The 26,168-nt window shown below is 39.2% G+C and overlaps 1 protein-coding gene across 9 annotated transcripts in view; it reads left to right on the top strand.

The window, feature by feature from the left end:
- CD226 (CD226 molecule) overlaps positions 1 to 26,168 on the top strand; it is a 125,006-nt gene that overhangs the window by 73,943 nt on the left and 24,895 nt on the right. For 7 of the 9 annotated variants that reach the window (XM_033175412.1, XM_033175439.1, XM_033175398.1 and 4 more), the window contains 2 exons: positions 14,366 to 14,420; positions 17,383 to 21,605. In XM_033175412.1, coding sequence (XP_033031303.1) covers positions 14,366 to 14,420; positions 17,383 to 17,635 — 308 coding nt within the window. In that variant the 3' untranslated portion in view covers positions 17,636 to 21,605. Of the gene's footprint in view, positions 1 to 10,691; positions 10,795 to 14,365; positions 14,421 to 17,382; positions 21,606 to 26,168 lie in introns of those variants that run through there. The other 2 variants (XM_033175454.1, XM_033175463.1) reach the window with 2 other exon arrangements.

Raw genomic sequence — 26,168 nt, 5'->3', positions numbered from 1 at the left:
TCTCACATCTTTATGACAAGAGGTACTTTTGCACCTTGAGTGAGGTGCTTGTGGTAGGTAGTTTTCTACCCTCTCAGAGATTGTGAGGGTAGAGATTGGGAGCTGTCTTCCTTGATGGTTACATTTCAAAGGGATGGCTCCCAGGTCCTTGAGAAAGACATTTCTCCATCAAAAGCTGACAATAGACTTATCTGGCTGTTAAAAAGATGTGCATATCTTTCAAAGAGACAGAGACAGAACGGCCAATTACAAGTTTTCTAAAGTCAATACCCCAAGAAAGGAGGGAGGAGAAATCCACAGGCAGGCTGGGGCTCGGCTGCTGGAGCTCCCCTGGAAGGTGCTTCCTAGAGTAGAGCAGTGTTTCTCAAAGCCATTCTGTGGAACACCAACATCAGGATCATCTGGTGTGCTTGCTGAAAGACATGGATTCCTGGGACATGTCCCCAGGACTAGGAATCAGGGTGATATTCCACAAGGCTCACATGTGGTCATTTGTATTGTTTTGTTTTAGAGACAGGGGCTTGCTCTGTCATCCAGGCCTAGGACTACAGTCCTTAGGCCGGCCTGAAAGGTTGGCTCTCTGTGGGCATGAGGGAACTTGGATTTTTGGAGGCTTTCCACCATTTTCTAACTGATGAGGTGGCTTATTCTGTCTAAATTCGTTATACAATCCATGTGGTTTATGCCAAACACCTGCCTTTCTTTGGGGATATCAGCCAGTCCTTCTGACTTTGCTCAGGCAGCTTATCCCTTTGCTGATTTGCTTCCGATCCTTAAGCTGTGGGCGTGGCTGAGCTGTGGGCGTGGCTGCAGGCTGAGTGCTGTGTGTCCTTCCAGCAAATCCCAGATCCTGGGGAGGAGGCAGCCTGAACACAGCTGTGAAATAGCATGTTGGCTGCCTTTTAATTTTGATGGCTCATTTTAAGATGATATTTCTATTATATTGTTATAAGAACATACGCATTCTCATACTTGTTTTATTTGAAACACAGTTTACATACACAATAGGCCTTATTTCTGTGGGCAATAAGTAATGAGATATTTTATATACATGAATCTTCTAAGTTTAGTAACGCTTATTACTTTTATGTATCAAGCTTTAAAATTATCATTTTTAGATGGAAAGAATTAGAAGCTGGACAGCATATTTCTTTGCCTTGCTAAACAGAGGATAGTAGATATAACCATCGTGTGGCTGTCCTGGTGTCCGCTGAGCACCCAGTCTTGTACTTTGCTCTATGTGGTGGGCTATAATGAGGAACAAGATGGTTCATCCCCACTTTAAATTACCTTGTGCCATTATACTCTTGTACGTTTGTTTGTTTGAATTTGGTCCCCTCACTCACTACAAAGCATCACCTATCTCATTTGTTTCCCTCAATATTCCATAGTCTATTGTTTTTGCCATTTTTCTAGTATTTTATTGTTATAAAAAACTGTTTTAAAGTAAAATAACTTCTGTTATAACAGGAAGCCAGATTCCCAAGAGACACTTTCTGAGCCAAAGGTGACAGTATGTACATGAAAGTCTCACTGCTATGCTTATACGAGCAGCGAACTTGTTGCATCTCCTTCATTTTCTTTTTTATGGACTTGGTATTTAATTTCTAATTCCTGATTTCAATCAAGACATGTTCACAAACATGAATACAAGAGCACTAGAAATAAAACTAAACAGAAACAGTCTTGGCTCGGCTTTGACTCGGCTTTGACTCAGAGTCAAGTGTCCATAGTAATCCCTTGGAGCCAGGCATGGCTCCTGCCTGTAATCCCAATGCTTTGGGAGGCCAAGGCAGGAGGGTTGCTTGAGGTCTAGAGTTCAACAACAGCCTGAGCAATATAGCGAGATCTTGTCTTTACAAAAAATTTAAAAAAAAACATTAACTGGGCATGGTGGCATGTGCCTGTGGTCCCAGCTACTTGGGAGGCTCAGGCAGGAGGATTACTTAGAATCCAGGCCTGCTACATGAACTCTTATCTGCACACTAATTCACTAAGACAGTGAGCAAGATATGTGCGACTCTTGACAGTCTGACCTTTGATGCATCTGTATAGTCTCCCTTAAATAATGTCTTCATAAAAATTGAGGTAAATGTGGTAAATGTACAAGAAGTGTAAGACTCAGAAATATTTGGGTAAAAATATGAGACATCTAATACAAAAGAGTCAGCCATAACATTTTTCTCAATAAATGTGTCAATTTGATGTTCCCATCTCTTTGTTCTCATGTGCTGACTTAAATACCCTTGCCATACACCAGTCACTGTAGAGAACTTATGGCCTACAGTACTGAATTATGGTACATTCTGGTGCCAGAAAAAGTAGCTAATGTAGTCATTCTATATTGTGTAGGTAAAATGTACACACAAGCTATCTTAGGGCATATGTTTCTCAACTGACATAAACCTTTAAAGTGTTTGAACTATTTTGGACAAGTATTTTCAATATAAAGAAAGTTTCCCACCTGATATACAACGTTTGCTATCATTAGCCATCAAGAGAGGCAAATTGAGGCCAAATTTGTACATCAGGTGGGAAACTTGCTCCCTCATTGGTTTGCTCTATAATGACAGGAAAATCATTTAGATTCTCTGGGCCATATATTTCTTAGCTAAAACCTGATAATACTTTTATTTTGAGGAAGAGTAGTTGCTATTTACTCAGAAGAAGGATTAGACGTTGAAGCCATGGCCCTTTAATTCTGTGAAAATAATTTACACTCCAGGACTTTCTTGCTATAAAACAGGGAAAGGTTTCTGAATTACGGAGTATAAAACTGATTTATCTGGACAAAGAAAGTTGACCTTTGAAAACCTGGAATAATATTACCATACCAACATCCACGTGATGCATATTTCAGGCATACAGGAAAGTTCAACACACTTTGGGCTGTTGTTATTTCCGGTGGTCTGCCAAGGCAACAGTTATTGTATAGATGTTTATCAACAGTACCTGTGCCTTTCCCCAGGAAGGTGAGTCCAGCTGCAGGAGCAAGTATGCTTTGCTGTGCAGGACTACTTCAATGTGACATCTCAACATGAAAAAAAGAGAAACGAGTTATCTGTTTAACCGTCATTTGGAATGTGTCTACATAAAATATAAATGCATATATAATATGCACGATTAAAAACTTAAATTGTTTGGCGCTTAAAATGTTGAAAGCACCTCTACTTGCTTGACTTAAATCTCATAGCTACCCTTGTGGTTAATTTTATCATTATTATGCAGTTGCCAAAAAAACTGTTTGAAACATTAAGTGTCCTATGTGAGGTCTTCCAGGGAAAATAATTAGAAGACAGGACTAGGCCCCAAGGCTTTTCTCCTTAATCTCTGTGTTTTCAATAAACCAGTGTCTAAAGAGGGACAACGGTTGAATATTTGTCTACATTATATAGAAAGTCAAAACTTGGAATGACCTAATAATGCAGAATCTGTCAGCTCACCCACATCTGCTCTGTGTGAACTCACTCACTATTTATGGTCCATCTGTACACAAAACAAGGTCTAATATTTCAGTTTCTTTTTTTTTAAATCTTACAAAGAAAATTAAATCAATATTATTTTTAGTTGACAAATAATATTTGTGTATATTTTTGGGGTACACTGTGATATTTTGATATGTGTGTACAATGTGGGGTGATTAAATCAAGCCAATTAACATATCATCACCTCATTTACCTATGATTTCTACGGTGAGACATTTGAAATTTACTCTCGTTTATTTTTAAGTATACATTATTATTCACTGTAGTCACTCTGCTGTATGATAAATCTCAAAACTTGTCCGGGCGCGGTGGCTCACACCTGTAATTCCAGCACTTTGGAAGGCCGAGGCGGGTGGATCACTTGAGGCCAAGCGTTTGAGACCTGCCTGGCCAACATAGTGAAACCCCATCTCTACTAAAATACAAAAATTTGCTGGGCGTCATGGCAGATGCCTGCAGTGCCAGCTACTGAGGCTGAGGCAAGAGAATTGCTTGAACCCGGGAGGCAGAGGATGCAGTGAGCCGAGATTGTGCCACTGCACTCCAACCTGGGTGATGGAGCGAGACTCTGTCTCAAAAAAAAAAAAAAAAAAAAAATCTTAAAACTTACTCCTTTTGTATATCTGAAATTTTGTACTCTGTGACCAATAGCTCGCATTATCTCCCTCCCCATCCTCCTGTACAGCCTCTGGTAACCATCATTCTACTTTCTACTTCTAAGACGTTAATTTTTTTAGGTTCCATATTTAAGTGAGATTATGTTGTATTTGTTGTCTTCAGCAGTATGCAAAGGTTCTCTCTTCTCCATACCCTTGCCAACTCTCTTTCTTCCCCTTCCTTCCTTCCTTCCTCCCTCCCTCCCTCCCTCCTTCCTTTCTCTCTCTCTCTCTTTCTCTTTCCTTACTTCCTTTCTCTTTCCCCTCCCTCCCTCCCTTCCTTCCTTCCTTCCTTCCTTCTTTCCTCCCTTTTCCTCTCCTTTCTTCTCTCTCTCTATCCTTTCTTTTTCTTTCTTTCCTTTCTTTACTTTTTCTTTTTCTGAAACAAAAGTTCTCACATATTTATTACTGAACCTACCTACTAGTGCAGAGCATATAAACAAAGATAAAAAACATATTCCCAATAAAACATGTTCGACTGTCCAGACAGTAGTGACATTCACTCGATATGGTGACATGATCATGACCTTGACACAGCGTAAACCTGCGTGCCATCTCACTTACAATTCCGTATAAACCTGGCTTGGTTCTTCTTCAGTGGCTCCATTTTGGACCTGTACCTGGTTTTATTACCAGCTTTCATCTGAGTCCACTGGGGAACAGGATGATTTTGCTTTTGTTTCTTTTGACCCCGAAAGTCTTGTGAGAAGACATGGCGAGGAATGGAGTCAACCACACACACCATGATGGCAGAGAAAGCCACTTGTTATCTTTCATCTTTTTGAGAAAAGCCTCGGGTGTGAGGTAGTCTCTCATTGCGGTTTTAATTTGCATTTTCCAGCATAATGCTGGATGTTGGAGAGTCAGGATCTGTGGGTTTTCCCTGGCGTGTTCTTTGGCCCAGTTATTTAGGTTCTAAGTGACTTGGTTTCTTCACTCCCTAACTCCACCCCAGCCCTAATAGAGGATAAACTATAGACTTTAATGGCCGCTCTTGCCTGCCGAACTCTGAGGGAAGGGACTGGCAATATTTCTATCATGAGCCTTTTCTAAGAGTTTATAACTCAGCCGTAAATACTTGTCATTGCCAGAAACGTAGCCTAGAGGGTCACAATCCTGGAGTAAATTATTCATTTATATATTTCACTGACTTGCTTTAAATTGTTTTAACGGTATTTATCTTTCGTGATAGAAGGAAAAATAATGGTTTTATGGTTCAAGACACTTTTGTCCTCCTATGAATCAACACAGCATTGAGATATAACTGAAAAAAGTTAGCAGAGAAATGGCTTCTGGAAATAATTCTTCTTTTTTAAGGAGAAGGGCTTCAGGGCTAACATTACTCTATCTGAGATCTATTAGCAAAACTTAAAAAAGTAAATGTTATGAACTATTGATTAACTCCTGAAGCATCCGTACCCATTTGCTTTTCCTTTTTATTTTCCCCAGCCATACAGGGCCCAGCAAGGTGCAAGTTTACCCCAGCCTTGTTCTAAGCTGGTGGTCATTCATGTGGAAGCGGCAGGCAGGGCAGGGAGTGGAGTGAGAAGCCATGTCAGCTACAGCCTGGGCCACTTTAGATTGGAATGTCTCTGGATTGAATCTCTACCTGACCCCGTGCTTTATTTCACCTTTATGTCTTAGGAAAAAATCCTTTTTCCCAAACTCTTTTTAAATTGTCTAGGAGTTTTCGAAGCAATGTATGTTCCACTAAATCAGGTATTGTGGTATTAGGATATGCAGATCTGTAAGTTTTCATCCACCGGTCCTGGCTCAAAACTCCCATGGTCCTTGTTATAATGTTGGGACACTTTAGGCCTCAGGAAACAGAAACTCTCTCTGACCTTCTCCCATCCTTTCTCCTGACCAAGGTAAGACTAATCTGAATATGGGTCAAAAGACCCTCATTCCAGAGACGATCCCACTCCATACCTAAAGTCTGGACAGGCCTTGTTGGGTTTAGATGATATGCTTTTTGCCCAATCCCATTTCTACAAGGTTGTCAGTCATACCTATGTAATGAAGCCTCCGTAAAAACCCAAGAGGGTGGGGTTTGGAGAGTTTCTGGATAGCTGCACACGTGGAGCCTCCTACAGGGCAGCGTGGACAAGGAGGGCATGGGAGCTCTGTGCCCCTTTACACGTGCCTCGCCCTACCAATCTCTTCATCTGTATCCCTTGCAATATCCTTGATATTAAACTGGCAAATGTGTTTTCTTAAGCTCTATAAGTGGCTCCACCACGTTAACCAAACCTGAAAAAGGGGTCTTGGGAACCGCAGCTTGAAGCCCATCGGTCAGAAGTTCTAGAGGCCTGGGGCTGGGTGCGGTGGCTCACACCTCTAATCCCAGCACTTTGGGAGGCTGAGGAGGGTGGATCACCTTAGGTGAAGAGTTCGAGACCAGTCTAACTAACATGGTGAAACCCCGTCTCTACTAAAAATACAAAAATTAGCTGAACATAGTGGCAGGCACCTGTAATCTCAGCTACTTGGGAGGCTGAGGCAGAATCACTTGAACCTGGGAGGCGGAGATTGCAGTGAGCTGAGATCCTGCCATTGCACTCCAGCCTGGGTAACAGAGTGAGACTCTGTCTCAAAAGAAAAAAAAAAAAAAATTCTAGAGGCCTGGACTCGCAATTGGTGTCTGAAGGGCAGGGTTGGCAATGGGGGTGGGGGGGTGATGTCTTTGGGACTGAGCCCTGAACCTGTGGGATCTGATACCATCCTTAGGTAGATCGTGTCAGATTTGAATTGGCGGACACTCAGCTGGTGTCCGTTACTTGGTGTGTGGGGAAAACCGGAAAACCACCCACATCTTTGGTCACAGAAATCTGTTGATAATTTCTGTGGTAGTGTGAGAGCAGAGGAAAAACACAATTTGAGAGTTTTTTTCTACACAGGTGTCAAGTTTGTTTTTACCTACCACTTTGTCTATAGTACCAGGCATACAGTACACCGTGAAATACTTTGTGTTTAAAGACCGAGTGAATAAATGGATTTAATCCAAGAGGTCAAACATTACTACAAAGAGGTTACAAATAGGTAACATATTTCCTATGAAACAATGCATCTGAAATTTGGATTTATAATTGAACAGTGTCTGACAAGGGGTGGTACTTTCAAGCAGATTATACTGTTAAATGCATATAAATTAGACCTTAATAAAGAAAGACATCTTAATTGTTAAGTATTCTGAATCTATTTCTTTCTTTCTTTTTTTTTTTTTGAGACGGAATCTGGCTCTGTCGCCCAGGCTGGAGTGCAGTGGCCGGATCTCAGCTCACTGCAAGCTCCGCCTCCCGGGTTTATGCCATTCTCCTGCCTCAGCCTCCCGAGTATCTGGGACTACAGGCGCCCGCCACCTCGCCCGGCTAGTTTGTTGTATTTTTTAGTAGAGACGGGGTTTCACCGTGTTAGCCAGGATGGTCTCGATCTCCTGACCTCGTGATCCGCCCGTCTTGGCCTCCCAAAGTGCTGGGATTACAGGCTTGAGCCACCGCGCCCGGCCCGAATCTATTTCTTAAAGAAAGATTTCTACATCCTGTACTTTAACCACTAAGATTTGATAAAATATTCTTTTTTAAGCATGCAGATCTTTAATTGTTTTGTACTGTAATGCCCGATCACAAAAGGGACACATCATCTAGAAAATCTGGAAAATATAAAAAAGCCCAAAGAAAACAATTGTTTTAAAAATTTTTAAAAAATAATTAACTGTCAAATAAAGATTGAATATATTCAGGGCATGCAATGTGATTATTTGATGTGTATAAACATGGTGCAATAATTACCACAACTAATTAACTCATGTATCATCATCCATACTCTACAGTAGGTTCCCATTATAACCACAAGTTGGTACCCTTTAACCAACGTCTCCCTATTTTCTCCACCTCCACCTCCTGGGAACCACTTTTCTATTCCCTGCTTCTATAAATTTGACTTTTTTAGATTCCACATACAGGTGAGATTATACAGTATTTGTCCTTCTATGTCTGGCTTATTTCACTTAGCATAATGTCCTCCAAATTCATCCATACTGTCACAAATGGCAGGATTTCATAGCAAAAGAACAACCCAAGTTAAAAGTGGGCAAAAATAGACGTTTTTCCAAAGCCATAACACTGACCAATAGGTATATGGAAAGGTGCTCAACATTACTAGTCATCAGGGACATGCAAATCAAAACCACAGTGAGCTCTCACCTCACCCCTGTTAGAATGGCTGTTATCAAAAAGACAAGAGATAGCAAGTGTTGGTGAGGATGTGGAGGAACGGGAACCCTTGTACACTGTTGGCGGGAATGTAAATGGGTACAGCCATTATTGGTACAGGTTGTAGGTTCCTCAAGAAATTAAAAATAGGCTGGGTGCGGTGACTCATGCCTGTAATTCCAGCATTTTGGGAGGCCAAGACAGGTGGATCACCTGAGGTCAGGAGTTTGCTACCAGCCTGGCCAACATGGTGAAATCTCATCTCTATAAAAATAGAAAAATTGGCTGGGCTTGGTGGCAGACTCCTGTAATCCCAGCTACTCAGAGGCGGAGGCGCAAGAATCACTTGAACCTGCAAGGAGGAGCTTGCAGTGAGCCAAGATTGCGCCACTGCATTCCAGCCGGGGTAACAAGAACGAAATTCCATCTCAAAAAAATATTAAAAACAAACTCATATGAACCAACATCCTTCTGATGGGTATTACATACAAAGGAAAAAAAGAAAACGAAGTCAGTATCTTGAAGGAATACCTGCACTGTGTATGTATTGCATCATTGTCTACAATAGTCAAGATGTGGATGCAACCTAGGTGTCCATCAACAGATGAATGGATAAAGAAAATGTGGTACATAGACACAGTGGAGTACTATTAACCCTTTGAAACACAAGGAAATCCTGTCATGTGTGACAAGGTGGATAAACCTTGAGGACATTCTGCTAAGTGAAATAAGCCAGACACAAAAAGAAAAAATTTTGCATGACTTCACTTATTTGTGGAATCTAGGTTTAAAAAGTTTAAAAAAAAAAAGTTTGCTTATTTGTCTTAGTTTCCCTTTGCAGTAAAGTTTGTAAAAGAATAAGTGGGTCTATACTTTGAGTTCTTATGAAAAAAATGCAGCTAAGTAGTGGATAAAGTGAGAAGAAATTATCTGGGGAAAAGATGGGGAAGAATTGGTTGACAGGTGTGGTTTTCAGGATGCAGTAGGATTCCAGACAGCCTGGGTGTCACAGTGCAAACATTCAAGCTTTGATTTCAGGAGGAAGGAAAATTATGCTGCTGTTTCAGAGCCTGGCCCCATCCTAACGGTGGGGTGATTGACAGGTTCGCTTTCCCGAAGAGAGACAGCAACAAAGACCACTGGGTTTCAATTCAATCCCATTCCCAGCAGCAGGTGTTGATGGGATTCTTCTCTGTGGGAGGTGCTCACAACATGCTCTGTGGGTTGCGGGGTGAGAGGTGTGTTGTGGGCAGAGGGATATAACAAAAAGATAACATGTTCTCTGCCCTCACTGGCCTCACACTCCAGAGGGGACATTTCTCTAATCGCAGTTGATTGTTCTTGTGAATATTGACTCATCAGAGTCTCATCGCAATTCTGTGATGTAATTAGGGCTGCTGCCATTGCTGTCAGTTGACAGATGAAGAGACACATACATAGTAAGGAATTTGCTGACATCGGTCAGTTGAATTGTGAAAGATTTAGGATGAGAATTTCACATTACCGGACCATGGTAAATTTTCAGACATTGAGTTGGAGTGACATTTTTTTTTTTCTGATTTTTTTTTCCTCATTACCAAATTGAACAGAAAATATCTATTTTTTAAATTATGCCTATAAACATCAAAGTTATATTCTGTTGTATGTTGAATGTACTTCATATATCAGGCATAAAAGAGAATCTTTGTGTATTTACTATTTTATTTATTTTTAGACAGGGTCTTTCTCTGTTGCCCAGGCTGGAGTGCAGTGGCGTGATCTCAGCTCACTGCAACCCTGCCTCCAGGGTTCAAATGAGTCTTGTGCCTCAGCCTACTGAGTAGCTGGGATTATAGTTATGTGCCACCACACTGGGATAATTTTTTGTGTTTTTAGTAGAGACGGGGTTTCACCGTATTGCCCATGCTGGTCTCGAACTCCTGGCCTCAAGTGATCCGCTGTCCCAAACCTCTGCAATTACAGGCCTGAGCCACTACACCTGGCCTATTTACTATTTTAATAGTTATTTTTTCTACAAAAGATTTTGTGTATGTGACTGGCAGCTTATTTGAATGAGGTCTTTGGCAAATGCATGCTCTTTATATTTTTGTTCTTCTTAAGGTGTAAAACTCAGCTTAATCAAGAAACAAATAGAAATCTATTAGGAGTTAGAAATATTTAGGAGACTCTAGAAGAAAAATTCTCTTTTTCCTGTAGCTCATTCTGTTTTTTTGGTTGGATTCTTTGTCTTTGTTACTCAATCATTAATGTCTCTTTTCTTTATTTTCCTGCCTTACTTTTTACTGCCTTTGGCTGAATTCCTAATTCCTACAATATATATATATTTTTTCTCCTAGGTAAAACCGATAACCAATATACCCGCTTTGTGGCTGGAGGGACAGTTTTATTGTTGTTGTTTGTTATCTCAATTACCACCATCATTGTCATTTTCCTTAACAGGTGAGTAGTGCAACTTATCCTGAATCTTACTCAGCGTGAGTAATTCCAATGTTAGAGGTTCTCTATTAATAACCCAGTAATTTGTCAAGCTGTCTCAGCAATCACATATATATTTTTGTGAGCACTGTTCTAACATAAAGGAGGAGAAGTAGCTGTGATAATGTTACAGGGAGAGCTGGAATAGTTCATCTGAGAGTTAGTAGAAGCTGGTGGTCTGCCCCTTTTATTTTCTGCTTGATACCTCTGCTCTTTGTCCTGCCCTGTCTTCCTCCTCCTCCAAGGAAAAAGCTGTCAGTGAGGGGGTGGCGTGTGTGTGCATGGATGACACCGCGTGAGGTGGATACAGATTCTGAGAAGGGGAAGAACAAGGTTTAACAGTGATAAAGCCTTCATTTATTCATTTATCAAATATTTATTGTGCACAGCAGTGAACAAGACATAATGAAACTCACATCCCAATAAGCAAACAGCATAATTTCAAATAGTTGTATATTCTCAGAACCAAGAAACCTAAGTGCTTAAAAATTACTGAGAAGAAGGAATTGGAAGGCGCTGCCTTAGAGAGAGCAGGGAGCCATTTGGCCTATACTAAATTTCTTTTTATTTTTTATTGACTGGTCACAGTGATATATGCCTGAAGTTCGCCAGCTACTCAGGAGGCTGAGGCTGGAGGATTGCTTGAACCCAAGAGTTCAAGTCCAGCCTAGGCAACATAGCAAGACCCTGTCAATAACAAAAATTAAAAATTAAAAAAAAATCTTTTACTGTGTTGTAGCACAGTTGGGCATTTTCTAGGATATTCTTGGCTGAGTTTTTCTTCCCCTTCTAGCTCTTTTGTGCTTATCAACTCACTTGTGTAGGTATTTGTTACATATCTTTGCTGTAATCGTAGCAGGTTGAAATTATTCCTTATAATGTATTACAGCTAAAGTGTTATCTTAAGGGAGGAAGGGACCACACTTTTGATGTCTCTATTTTGCATGTCTGGCATATCAAGACACTTAATATATGTTTGCTGGGTAAGTGAATATGTCCATCTGCACTCCTCTCCTTCAGTAATGTTACCAAATACACCACACGCGCACACACACACACACACACACACACACACACTTTGTTAATAGGATTTCCAGTAGGCCTCTCCATCTTGTCTCTTCATCCTTGACCTCTGGTTCTTTAGCAGCTGTCATCACTGCTCTCTGATTTTGGTAATGTCTCCAACCTGCTCTCAGCTATAGCCTCTTTCTCTAACCCATCCAGTTTCCCTGGTTCTTCTTCTGAAAGCTGGGTTGGCATGTCATCTTCCTGTTCAATATCTTTGATTATCTTCCCACTGCTACCAGAATAATGTTAAAACTCAGTAACCCTGTCATTGAAGTTGCCCTACATTCTGACTGAAGTCTAATTTTTATTCACACTTTCTACTTTATTTATTCTCCCTGATGTTGATCAATTTTGTGAAAACTGAAGCACACCCAACCCTCTCCCCATCTGGTTTGCTACCAAAATGCTGTTTCCCCACATTTGGCTGCTTTCCCGTGTATCATTCAAGGTGTGAAACCCCTGTCCCCTCTGTGGGCTCTGCACTGTTCTCCGTCCCTGCAGATAGACATGATGTCACCATCTGGAGTCATCGTGTACGTCTCTGCTACTCCTCCCATCCTGCTTTGTATTTGAATCACTTTCATGCTTGCCATCCCTTCATAATGGCAGAGTGAGTGTGTGTTTTATTCATTTCTTAGCATTTGATAGCATTTAGCACTAATCTGTCCAAATAATGAATGCTCAATAAACATTTGTCTAATTAAACTGAAACAGGAGATCAGGTCATTTTACCTTTTTCCCCACCATAGACTGCCCTTACGTCTTTCCCTGAACAGAAATTAGCAAATTGAGGTGAGGAATGGAGGTGTTAGCAGCACCACGGACTCCTCCGCTGTTTCACCTTGGCAATGGGAAACATCCTGGGGGCGGAGATGGCAGAGGGAGCACCCGGGAACCGGGCAATGTGACTAAGAGACAGCGAGTGGTGACAAACCTCCACAGGGACACAGATGTTGGACGTGATAGATTTTGCTTCATGAAAATGCATCACTTTTACATGAATGGCTAAATTGAACGGTAGAATATATTGTCCCACTTGGTTAAATGTGATAAAAGGAGATTAGTGGACTTGAATTTGTAATCATAGATGCACACCACAAGGGAAAGCACTTGTTCTTTCCACCTTGTCACTAGCATCAGTTTGTGGTTGTGACTTCCAGTGGAAATGCTTTGAAAGATGACCCAAGGGCTCCAACAATGACCTTCTGAACTCTGTTTTACTGACTGTTTTAAAAAATCCTGCAGCTTCAGATGTATTGACTTGGATAGAAGCCAACATAAATCAGACAGTGTCTCTGAACAAAACTGAATTCTTCACACTCAGCGCCTGGTAGCCTGTGTGTTGGAGGAATTGGCAGCAGTTTCTCTGCTCCTGGTGTGTGCTGTTTTCATGCGGAGATAGCAACAGTAACACAACTAAGTGAACATGGCTAGGGAAAGGGCCTCCCATTGGCAAGTGTGAAAGGAGACAAAATACGGCCAGGCGTGGTGGCTCATGCCTGTAATCCCAGCACTTTGGGAGGATGAGGTGGGTGGATAATTTGAGATCAGGAGTTTGAGACCAGCCTGGCCCAAATGGTGAAACCCCAGCTCTACTAAAACTACAAAAATTAGCTGGGCGTGGTCGTGGTTGTCTGTAGTCTCAGCTACTCAGGAGGCTGAGGCAGGAGAATCACTTGAACCCGGGAGGTGGAGGCTGCCATGAGCCAAGATTGCACCACTGTACTCCTGCCTAGGTAACAGAGTAAGACTCTGTCTCAAACAAACAAACAAACAAAAAGGAGCCAAAGTATGTTCTATAGATGTGTACCAGATTGTGGGAAGAAATTTAATATTTAGGGAGAAAAATGTTAGATACTTATTTTTACATTCCTTGTGGACATTGGCATTCACAAATAGGGAGCCTTCGTTTTCGGGGCTCTCTGGGTTTTGGCATTGAAAATCTCTCGTCTTGGGAAACTCCTTAGTCTCAGGCAAACCAGAATGGCTGGTCAACATAAATCTAATTGTGATATGTTTACTGTCTTTATTTTTTTATTTTCATTTTTATTTTCTTAACATTTATTTTAAGTTCAGGGATACACGTGCAGGATGTGCAGGTTTGTTAGCTAGGTAAACATGTGCCATGGGGTTTGTTGTATAGATTATTTCATCACCCAGGTATTAAGCCTCATACCCAATAGTTATTTTCCTCTCCCTCCTCCCACCCTCCACCCTCCAGAAGGCTCCAGTGTGTGTTGTTCCCCTCTGTGTGTCCATGTGTTCTCATCATTCAGCTCCTACTTATCGGTAAGAACATGTGGTATTTGGTTTTCTCTTCCTGCATTGGTTTGCTAAGGATAATGGCCTCCAGCTCTATCCATGTCCCTGCAAAGGACATGGCCTCATTTCTTTTTATAGCGTGTTTGAAATAATATTGGTGCTGGAATATCATATCTTTATATCCTTTATTCAATATGCATTCCAGAAGGAGAAGGAGAGAAAGAAGCGATCTATATACAGAGTCCTGGGATACACAGAAGGTAAGTTTATACGAAACTGTCATTATAGCTTTTGTAATTTACAAATGCAAAGTCAGTCTCTTTTGCAGTTAGCAATCTTATATTTTATTGTCCTTTCAGTAACCTGACCATGCGGTTGCCTGTAATTTAAATATCAGCTATTTGGAGAAAGTTATTTTCTGAACTATTCTATTTTTAATACCCTTTGAAACTAAGTTTTTTATGTGAATATAAATAAAGGAGCAATTACCCTGGCGTGATAACAATCAGCACTATGCCTTCCCTAAATCTTTGTTCCTTTTCTAGGGCTGCTGTGACAAATTACCAAAACTGGGTGGCTTAAAACATGATGGAAGAAATCTATTCTTCCATAATTCTGGAGGGTTGAAATACGAAAAATAGTGCCAGAAGGACTGGTTTCTTCGTGGGATGAGAATCCATCCCATGCTTCTGTCCAGCTGCTAGTGGAGCTGTCGGTCCTTGGCTGGTAGACCAATTGCTCCAATCTCTGCCCCTCTCATCACTGTTCTCACCTGTGTGTTTGTGTCTGCCTTCCTTCTTTTCTTATGAAGACCCCAGTCATCTTGGACTTAAAGGCCCACCCTTCTCCAGCACAGTGTTATTTGAGCTTAGCTAATTACAAGGATCCTATTTTCAAATGAGGTCACATTATGAGGTTCTGAGGAGGACATGAATTTGCGGGGGACACTATCTAACCCAGGAGAGGACATAGTATTTTTATGTCATAAGGTTATTGTGATGGTTAAATTGCATAAAAGAACCAGAAATATAGCAAGCATAGAGAAGAGCATAATGATATTCATTATTATTATTATCTTTGGAGTTAAGTTATTAATTAGTATGTACTTACGTTATACAGCCAAATAACTTTTTTATTTCCTTATGGGCTGCAGGAGTTTGATGAGCTGTGAAAGTTTCTTCCTTATTCTGCCTTGCTCCTGCCCCTGGTTGTTTAACTAAAAGACTAGAAACTTCCTTCTGGGTTTGCAGATAAGAGGAATATGTATTTTCATGATCATTATCCCCACTATACTTCAAATCTATCCTGTTTATGAAATTTCACAAAGAAAGTTGCTATGTATTGAACATTTGTGTCTTCCCAAAATTCATATGTTGAAATCCTAACCCCCAATGTGATGATATTAGGAGGTGGAGACTTTGGGATGTAATTAGATCATCAGAGTGGAATCTTCACAAATGGGATTAGTGCCTTTTTAAGGACAGAAGTGCTTGCTTCCTCTTTCTGTTCTTTGCAATGTGAGGATACTGAGAAGACAGTTGTCTGCATACCAAGAAACAGGCTCTCAGGCCCTCACCAGACTCTCTCTCTCTTTTTTTTTTTTTTTTTTGCTCAAGTTAGGAGGATATTTTCTTAATCTTGGACTTCCCAGCCTCCAGAACTGTGAGGAATAAGTGTTTGTGGTTTAAGCAGCCCAGTCTATGGTATTTTGTTACAGCAGCCCAAACTAAGACAAAAATTTTCCCAAATCCTATCCAAAAGTATATACATTTCTTTTCATTTTAATTATTTGCAATTGAATTCTAGATGGCCAAAAACCAAGTGCTAAAAAGGTTCTGACAGTCCAACATGTGTTCATCAGACGCCTTCACAATTTATCAGTTTAACTTTTTAAAAAATTAAATAGTTACTTTTGCAAAAATTTTTTTTGTTTGTTGGCAAAAACATGGATTGCTTCTTGATGCCAACTGTAGAATCAAGAAACCTTGCTTTGTTTCATCAGCCACTTCAGCAAGCAATAAATTGGTGCTCTGTCATATACAATTTTGGGATTACCTTCTTCATCCTTAGCACTCCGTCTACTCATGCCAATCCAGTCACATTTATTGTTGTGAATTTGGGGAATGAAAAGGAGCTTTGCAACTGTCTATATTAGGTATCCAACTTTTTCAGGCTTTTGTAGAATAATATTTTGAAGGATTATTAAAGAGTTAATAGGTCGGACTGTCAAAAAAGACGTTAGAACTCTTCATTCTCTTTTTTAAAGGACAACCTGTATAAGTAATCATGGCACTTGAATTTTCATTTTGCTTTCCTCTTAAAAACACTAAGATCTGGCTGGGCATGGTGGCTCATGCTTGTAATCCCAGAACTTTGGGAGGCTCAGGCTGGCAGATCGTCTGAGGTCAGGAGTTCGAGACCACCCTGGCCAACATGGCAAAACTCCATCTCTATTAAAAATACAAAAACTAGCTGGGTGTGATGGTGCATGCCTGTAATCCCAGCTACTCGGGAGGCTGAGGCAGGAGAATTGTTTGAACCTGGGAGGTGGAGGTTGCAGTGAGCCGAAATTGTGCCACTGCACTCCAGCTTGGGCAACAGAGAGAGACTCTGACTCAGAAAAAAACAAACAAACAAAAAAAAAACAACACTGAGGTCAATCTAAATTTTTAAATTACTCATCAAAAGATCTTTCTCTAGTCTCTTTTGTCTCTCAATTTGTCTTTCTTTTTTCACACCTGCATAGTTTCTGTTACATACATACATATGTGGTCAAAGTGACTTGATTACAGTAGAGAAGATTAATGATTATACAATATCATCTTGAAAGTGAATGTCAGTTTGTTGTTTTGTTAACTTTTTATATGTTAAGTTGCTTATTTTTTAAAGTTCAGACATGATGTTAGAATTTCCATATAAAACTGATAATAATTGTTCTTATCAAAATAGCTTAACATTGGGTGAGAGAGTTCTACATTGAAACAGGTAATTCATAGCACAATACAGCAAGTATTCATCTAGACTAGGTTTCTGTTGCATCTCAGTCAAGAATGTGATTTCTAACAGAAGTTCAATACAGTGAGAAGAATGTTTTATCAAATTAATTATAATGGAAATTTGTCCCATATCATGCCTGCATTTCTGAGAGGTATGTTTTGAATGTCTTCATTAGTTGTTGAAATGCAGTAAATTATTGACATTCTCTGATGTTTGTCTTTCTAGGCACCCAAGAACTATAGAAGCCCCATCTCTGCCAGTCAACCTACCAATCAATCCATGGATGATACAAGAGAGGATATTTATGTCAACTATCCAACCTTCTCTCGTAGACCAAAGACTAGAGTTTAAGCTTATTCTTGACATGAGTGCATTAATAATGACTCTTATGTACTCATGCATGGATTGTTATGCAATTTTTTTCCACTACCCATGGTCTACCTTAGATACTAGTTGTCTCATTGAGTTCATTTGGTAGGAAACGTACTTCATTACCTAAAAAACATTTTTCATGGAACTGTTTCAGAAAACCTGACTCCAACTTGTTTATATACAAAAGAAAATTTACTGAATCATGTAACAGAATGATCCAGGGGAGATTAAGCTTTTGGCAAGGACTATTTACCAGGGCTTAAATGTGTCTAGAATTAAGTATGGGCATAAACTGGCTTCTGAATCCCTTTCCACAGTGTTGGATCCATTTCCTTGGTCTTGGCCTCACTCTCACGCAGGTTTTCCTCTTGTGTTGGCAAGATGGCTGCCAACTCTTGGCAATTCATACATCCTTGTTTCTGTCTGGTAGAGAGTTTGCTTCTCTAATAGAACCAACACCTTTGGTTACTTTTTCATTGTTAAATAGGCATCATGATCAGAAAAGATGGAATGGCTTAAGAAAACTAAGGGCTCACTTCTAGAGCTGAGAGCAGGGTCAAAGCACAATACTAGGCAATTCAGAGCATGGTTAGAAGAGGGAACAGGAGTCTCAAAGCTGGGGAGTTTACCAACAAATATTGACTGCAGTGACTAACCAAGATATTCTTGGTTAACTAAAAAGTGAAATATGGGATGGATTCTAGAAATGGGGTATCTCTCTCCATACTTCTAGAATCCACGCTATCAGCATAGTCCAGAAGAGTACCTGGCAATAGAAGAAATGAATAATCAAGAGGAAGATAAATATGAGAGGGCAATCCCTTGCTATTCTTATATATATTTATCTCTCATTCTGTATAGAATTCTTGCCACCATCCCAGGTCTAGCCTTAGGAGCAAATGTAGTAGATAGTCCAATAATAAATAACTTAATGTTTTGGACATTGTTTTTCTTTTTACTTTTGAGAATTATTTTTAATATGTAAATTCTCTCAAAAGGGTCAGGCACCTAGTTGTTATTTTTTAATGATTATGTGAAACTTGAATATAATATACCACTAAAAGTGACAGCCGGAAGTGGTGGCATAGGATGATAGGGTAGAAATTTGAGAGGGAAAAAAGAAATTGGGGGAGGGTACAGGCAACAGGAGAAAGGAATCAAACCACAGAAAAATACAAAGGGAAACTTCTGCTTCACAATTTGGACAAAGACAGCCCTAATGACTTCACCAACAATCAAAGCAATTAGCGGCCATACCTGATATTGTTTGAATTCTAGATGTAGGCAAACAATGAAAAGTATTTGCCAAACTGAATAAAACTGTCATGGTTACCTTGAAAGGACAATGGTCATTATTAAATATAGTGATCATTCATGTCTAAAAGATTCATTATTTGTCTCTAAAGATTTCTAAAGACCACCATCTAGAGAAGATTCATTATGAAGACTGTATTTAAATATCAAAGTTGTGGACTTCATGATAATCTTAAATGAAGCAAGTCCAAATTCTCCTGTTGCCTAGACAGATTCTAAGATGTAATTTACACTTTTAGGCTAATTAGTGAGTGTTTTATGATTTTAGCCTTAAACACCGTGTATGCCAAATAGTGCAATTATTTTGTGAATTACAGAAATGGTAAGTGCCCACATTTCTGTGAATTATAAAATTTGTGAGGTTTTTAAAAACCCTTTTCAGGAGTGAAAAAATTAAAATGACCATTTCCTAGTTGTACTTAAGTAAATGCAAGAAGAGTAAACTCTCATTTTTATTATGTTTGCATAAATATCTTTTCATACCTGGATTCATGAAATATTTCCACAAATATATTAGCGTAACAAACTTGAAAGGTAGTTTACAAGAAAACCCTCCACTATCAGATCAATCAAAGATTCCATGAGAGAATTTATTGGTTTGCATGGTGAAGCAAGCTTAGCATCAATTAAAAGGTAAATAATTGCTTTTCTGAATGGTGAAGACAATCAAAATATTACTTTGTGGAAAACTCCAGTAACCAAATTCTCAATGATTAGTGTATGTGATCAGGAAAACATTTTTACAATTGTAGTATGGGGAAATATAAATCCAATTTTAAGAGAGAAAATAATGACTGGGTGTGGAAGGGAGAGTACAGTCAGATACCATTGTCATGGTGGTTTTTACTGGGAACTTCGTGGAAGACGTTTGTAGCAAACCACTGAAGTGTTGCAAAGCCTCCAGAGCATTTGGAACTTGTCTCTTTTTCCTTGCGTGTTTTCGTGTTTTTGGTCTCTCATTCAAAATATTGATGAGAACTATTTACTCTGCCATTTCTTCTCTATATATTCTTCCTCTACAGAGTGTAGGATTTTTTTCAGGAATTTGGAGCCATCCTAAGTTCTCCCAAAAATTTTCTGACCTCCTCTGATGCTCCTGTTATACCCTCAGGGTTAATGCTTGTGAAATTCCATTCATTCATTTCTTTCCCTGGACGTCTTTACTTACCAAAGGACTTTCATTGTAATCTTTTTAACATCATCCCTAATTCGTGATAGTTTTGGAACTCTCCGTAGTGTATGTTTCTCTACCTCTACTGTTTTGCAGCTATGATTCTGATTGTTACTAAGAAATCAGATCAAAACGGATCACAGAATAAAAGATCAGAATTCCAGTAAATTATGTTATAAATACAGATTTTTTTTTACAAGTTGCTGCTTTGGAAGCAAAATGCTCCTTAAGTTTTATATATGTATACACATGTATATAATTTATATTGATGGATAATACAACATTAAATAAGAATCTATGCTTCCTTCGAATGCCATTAACATTTACATTAAAGTAACCAATTAAAGGAAATTACTTTGTGATAATAAGGTAGGTAGATTTGTTCAATGTCATTGTGGAGTACCCAGTTTTGTCAGGGAAAGAACACATCTTATTGAACTATGATGACTACGAATTGACTATATTATTATAAGAGATACCTTCAAACTTTATTTTAAAAACTTTACGTAGAATATGTTGAGAAAATAAAATAGAAATTTCATTTACCCCGATCATGCTTAAAATGGGAGGCAGGTAGCTGAGTATATAATTTTTAATTAGTAAAAACTCAAATTTATGTTTTAAGTAATTTAGTTTATTATTAAAGTACTATATATATAAACTTAAAATACATGGGTTATCAATTTAAAAGACAAAGTAAATAAAAACACTTTTAGTAGGCATTCTTTTATTGTGAGCATCCAAGTTATATTGGTTTATATAGAATGGCATTAAGTAAAAATTACAGTTGTATGACAGTAATTTTCTAAATTGGGAGAGTCCGCGTTGTAAGTAGAGATCACTGTGACCAAATTGCTTCTCCTTGATTTATAATGATATACTGTATTTTGTACTGCTTATATGAAATTTCAGCAAGATTGACGATATTATAAAGATGCTTATAAAGTGCAAGTGGAGATGCTAAATTGTGAGTACAAAGAGGTTTCTTTTCACAACAGTGATAAGAAAATTCTTTTAAAAAAATAAGACAACATAAACATGTCACCATTAGTTTAGCTACTATTAAAATGTAACATCTAGAAAGTATTGACCTTCACCTTCAGACTTCTGTGTAAGTTAGTATGTTTTTTCACTGATCTGTTCATTAGAATTCTTCCAGCCAAGACTCTGGGCTCTTAAAACATTTATCTGAAAACTAAAAACAAGTTTAGTTTTTAAAAAGCTTCTCTATTTCTAGTGATTCAATAGGTAGAAAAACAGCTTCTAGAATTAACTGCAATGCTTTCTAAGGAAATTTTATAAATCCTCAAGGTCGGTTTACATATATTTTTCCAGATTCAAAGCACTAACTATATTGTAAGATGTTGTAAGAAAAGGTCTATTTGGAAGTATGGGCGATAAATGCATGGGATAATTCTGGTTTATTTCCTGTTATCCTTGTTAGAATAAGTTATATGGTCAACCTGTCTAGAACGCTTTTTCCAGTGTTAGTGTGTACTTTTGAATTTTTCGTTCTTGTAGTGTATAGAAATATTTCCCTAGATGTACTGTATTCTGTTGTTTTGAATGAATAAAACACAATGTTTCACGATCACTAGCTTCATTTGCCATCAAGAAATAGCAGGGAAAATTTTCTACAGAATAAAATTAACGTGATGAATTACATGCAGAAAAAATTCAAATCAATGATGCATTGTAACTTTTATCTCAATGCAATATTCCTATTATTATTATTATTATTATTATTATTTTGAGACGGAGTTTCGCTTTCGTTGCCCAGACTGGAGTGCAATGACGCGATCACGGCTCACCACAACCTCCGCCTCCCGGATTCAAGTGATTCTCCCGCCTCAGCTTCCTGAGTAGCTGGGATTACAGGCATGTGCCACCACGCCTGGCTAATTTTTTATTTTTAGTAGAGACGGGGTTTCTCCATGTTGGTCAGGCTGATCTCGAACGCCGGACCTCAGGTGATCTGCCCACCTCAGCCTCCCAAAGAGCTGGGATTACAGGCGTGAGCCACTGCGCCTGGCCTTGTTCTTTGTATTTATAAGTGCATGTAGTGAAAAGGGTCAAAGGGCTGTACAGTTTTTTTTTTTTTCCAAAACATAGTAGTCCCTTGCCCTTCCTCATTTTCGTTACCTTGAGACAACAGATTTTACTACTTCTAACTCATTTTATTTTTCACTTTCCTGATAGCATGCTTATGACACTAATACATTTTTTCAATTTTAGACATTCATGATTCATTTATGTCTTCCTCTCCCCAAACTCACCATATAGAATACTCTTCTCATGTATCTTTCAGAAATACTTGTATTAAAATATGGTTATATCAATATTTGCTGTTTATTTCTTATGACCTTGCCAGCACTCTTAAACCACATGGTAAAAATGATTTTGCTTTCCCTCCTACATAACTTTTTTCCACTAGAGCTAACAATTGTCATTTTGAGGACTTACTTTTTCTGTATTTACCATAAATTGATCTGAAACTCCTCTGTGATGCAGCAGGAATTCTAGCAATTTCAACTTCCTGAGAAAGACTCCATTAGAAGCTTGACTTGGAGCGATAATGAGAGTCACACAATTGCCATCCTGGTGTCTCCCTTCATCCAGAAAAAGAAGAGGGAGGAATATATGAAACCTAGAATCCACTCTAAAAAATTTTCCAGAACAAAAGGACATGCATTTCCACATTGTAAACATTTAACAAGTGCCCATAACAAGGGAATAATAAGTCTACTATGTTTGTTTTTGTGTCTGTAAAAGTTGGGGTATGGTTGTAAGCATGAAAACAGATACTGACTGTTGAAGGAAAAAAAAAAATACGAGGTCAGGAGTTGGAGACCAGCTTGGCCAATATGGTGAAACCCTGTCTTACTGAAAATAGAAAAATTAGCAGGGCGAGGTGGCGGGCGCCTGTAGTCCCAGCTACTTGGGAGGCTGAGGCAGAAGAATCACTTGAACCTGGGAGGCGGAGCTTGCAGTGAGCCGAGATCGCGCCACTGCACTCCAGCCTGGGTGACAGAGCGAGACTCCGTCTCAAAAAAAAAAAAAAAAAAAAAAGTTAAGTATTTGAAGATGGGGTGGCTTATAGAATTCCCAGGACACCCGATGGAGTAGGCTTGCAAAATAGAACGTGTCTCAACTCCAGTGGAAAACGAGGCAGGAAGCACAACTAACAATTTGGGCTTCAATACCCTCCCTAGAACACGCTGCAGCGAACCAGAGCAGCATCACTCCCCCGTGCCCGGATGAGTCCTGAGCCCCCATTTTTATTCACTTGTTCCAAAATCTAGGTCTCTTAAATATATCTGGGAGGCAGCAGCTGGTATCTCCCCCTTCAGCTTCCATAGTGACAGCTAGGGTACAACTTACTTTCCAAACAGAACACACTGTGACGTCCCCTCCAAGCTCGCTGAAGAACTCGAACCGACAAATGTCCCTACTCGACCAGATGATAGTTTTCTTTTTTCTTTCTTTTTTTTTTTTTTTTGAGGCGGAGTCTCGCTCTGTCGCCCAGGCTGGAGTGCAGTGGCCGGATCTCAGCTCACTGCAAGCTCCGCCTCCCGGGTTCACGCCATTCTCCTGCCTCAGCCTCCCGAGTAGCTGGGACTACAGGCGCCCGCCACCTCGCCCGGCTAGTTTTTGTATTTTTAGTAGAGATGGGGTTTCACCGTGTTAGCCAGGATGGTCTCGATCTCCTGACCTCGTGATCCGCCCGTCTCGGCCTCCCAAAGTGCTGGGATTACAGGCTTGAGCCACCGCGCCCGGCCAATAGTTTTCTTAAAGGCAGGATTTCATGTCCCCTTTTGTAAACGTTTCAAGGCCCTATCTAATACCTGAGTTCATTCCAGATGTATCTAAATATATCCGAGGTTCTTTTAAAATGATGAAAAAACAAAAACAGTATCTATATCAATATTCTCAATTGGCAGTATTGCAATAATGGCCAATAGTTCATTTTTAATAACACTATTGACATTGCATTTGGATATCAGGGTTTACTAATCATCCGCATGTATACGTTGCATATTTTTCTAGACTTTAACTTTATTCAAATGTATTGATTTTTAAACCTGCAACTTATGCGTAGACACAGGTATACCTTTACAAAAACTATCAAATTTTTTGGTAACATACTACCTCCAAAATTTCAAGTAAGAAGTTGCTTTTTGTCCATTTTTAAATGGAAATCTGCTAATCAAAATGCCACAAAATTATACTGTGTTTCACTTGACCTATGGAAACCAATATAATTACAGGAAGAAAGCAGAGTCAATCTTCTACCTGTGGTCAAATAAGTGGAGGCCCTTTCTAGACTAAGTTCTCATGAGTTTAAAATACCAAGCATGAGTTCTCCAAATTCCTGAAAAGGAAGTCTTGTGTTGTATTGCCAAGTCAAATTTGTAAGACATAAAAATAAAACTTGAGAAGAAGCTATGATTAACTTACTTTCTTCATTCTTCAAAATTTACATAATCTCAGCTGATTTTTTATTTTTATAAAATGCATTCTTAAGATATATCCGTATTCAAGCATGTATTCATTACATCCTTTATGCCAGGTATCCAAAAGTACTTACAGTGACTAAGACCATTATTACTTGATCAGCTGCATGAGTAAGACTTTGAGCTCTCCAATATACTCTCGGTGGTACTAAGTTTTCTGAGTAATAGCTTTGGATATGGCTTCAGTTGAGCTGATTTATCCCACACTTTATTTTTATCACATAGTGGCCCTCAGAAACAAATTTCGATTTCTTTTTAGTTCACATAAAAATGTACAATGAAATGTAATGGCTCAGTAGCTTCTAGAGATATAGATTACCCTTCTAAACTTTCTGTAATTTTGCATGTCTATTTGATAATTCTTTCAATGGCTAAGGAATAGCTATCTTTTATTTTTCTTTTTAAATATTTATTTGTTTGTTTGTTTGTTTATTTATTTTGAGACGGAGTCTCACTGTGTTGCCCAGGCTGGAGTGCAGTGGCATGATCTCGGCTCACTGCAACCTCTGCCTCCCCGGTTCAAGCAATTCTCCTGCCTCAGCCTCCTGAGTAATTGGGACTATAGGCATCTGCCACCACACCCGGCTAGTTTCTGTATTTTTGGTAGAGACAAGGTTTCACCATGTTGGCCAGGATGGTCTTGATCTCCTTACCTCGTGATTCACCCGCCACGGCCTCCCAAGGTGCTGGGATTGCAGGCGTGAGCCACCGGGCCCGGCCTTGAATAGCTATCTTTTATAAAGTTGAGCTATTGACAAAAATATGTTTTACTATGTGCTATAATTTTTAAGGCAATTTCTTATATGCTTTCTTTTTTTTTTAACAACAAGATGGTGGCAAGATAAATGTTATCCTGATTGACAATTAAGGAAAACTAGATCAGGAGAAACTGTGTGCCAAATCATCCTACGGCAGTTTAAGGTAGGAATTGCAATTCTCAGAATCTCTTTTTCTTTATGGTTCTGAGTTAGAATTGGCTGCAATGGAATTTGCATGAGATACGGAAGGTGGATGTGAAACATTAGAAATTACTCTTTGTAGGTCATTTTAGTCAATATGGTGATGGGCAGATGGAGAGGGCCTGGCATATCCCAGCTTGTCCTTTCTCTACTGCATGTCTGGATCTTCTGACTGACAGGGCTGCTATAGTCTTAGCTACTGCTGTAGGTTGGTTGCAGAATGGCAGAGGTAATAGCTGTCCAGTGGCAACAGCTCGCAGAGACCTCTTAGAAACTTCCCTTTCACATCCAAGTAACAAGATGCAAGGTCAGTGTGTTTACAAAAAGGAAAAGAAAAGTCTATTGGTTTTCTATATGCCAGAAATGAGCAATTCGGATTTGAAATTTAAAAAGCAATGATGCCATTTACCAGAGCACCAAAACCAGTGAGGAACTTCTGTATACATTCAACCAAACGCACACAGGATCTGGATGCTTTATATCCATTACTGTGCTCTGCTCACTAGTTTAGGACTTTTTTGGATAGATCCTTTGGAGTTTTCACACAGATAATCATGTCTTCTGTGAATAAAGATACTTACTTTTTTTTTTTTTTTCAATCTTTATACCTTTTATTTCTTTTCCTTGTCTTTATTGTAGTAGCTTGGACTTCCAGGAATAGAAGTGACAAGATGGTGCATT

The sequence above is a fragment of the Trachypithecus francoisi genome, unplaced genomic scaffold (genome assembly GCF_009764315.1).
Source record: "Trachypithecus francoisi isolate TF-2019V2 unplaced genomic scaffold, Tfra_2.0 Contig01474, whole genome shotgun sequence".
NCBI classification, from domain to species: Eukaryota; Metazoa; Chordata; class Mammalia; order Primates; family Cercopithecidae; genus Trachypithecus; species Trachypithecus francoisi.
Note: the sequence above shows the minus strand (reverse complement) of the source record. Positions and strands in the feature narration are given on the sequence as shown.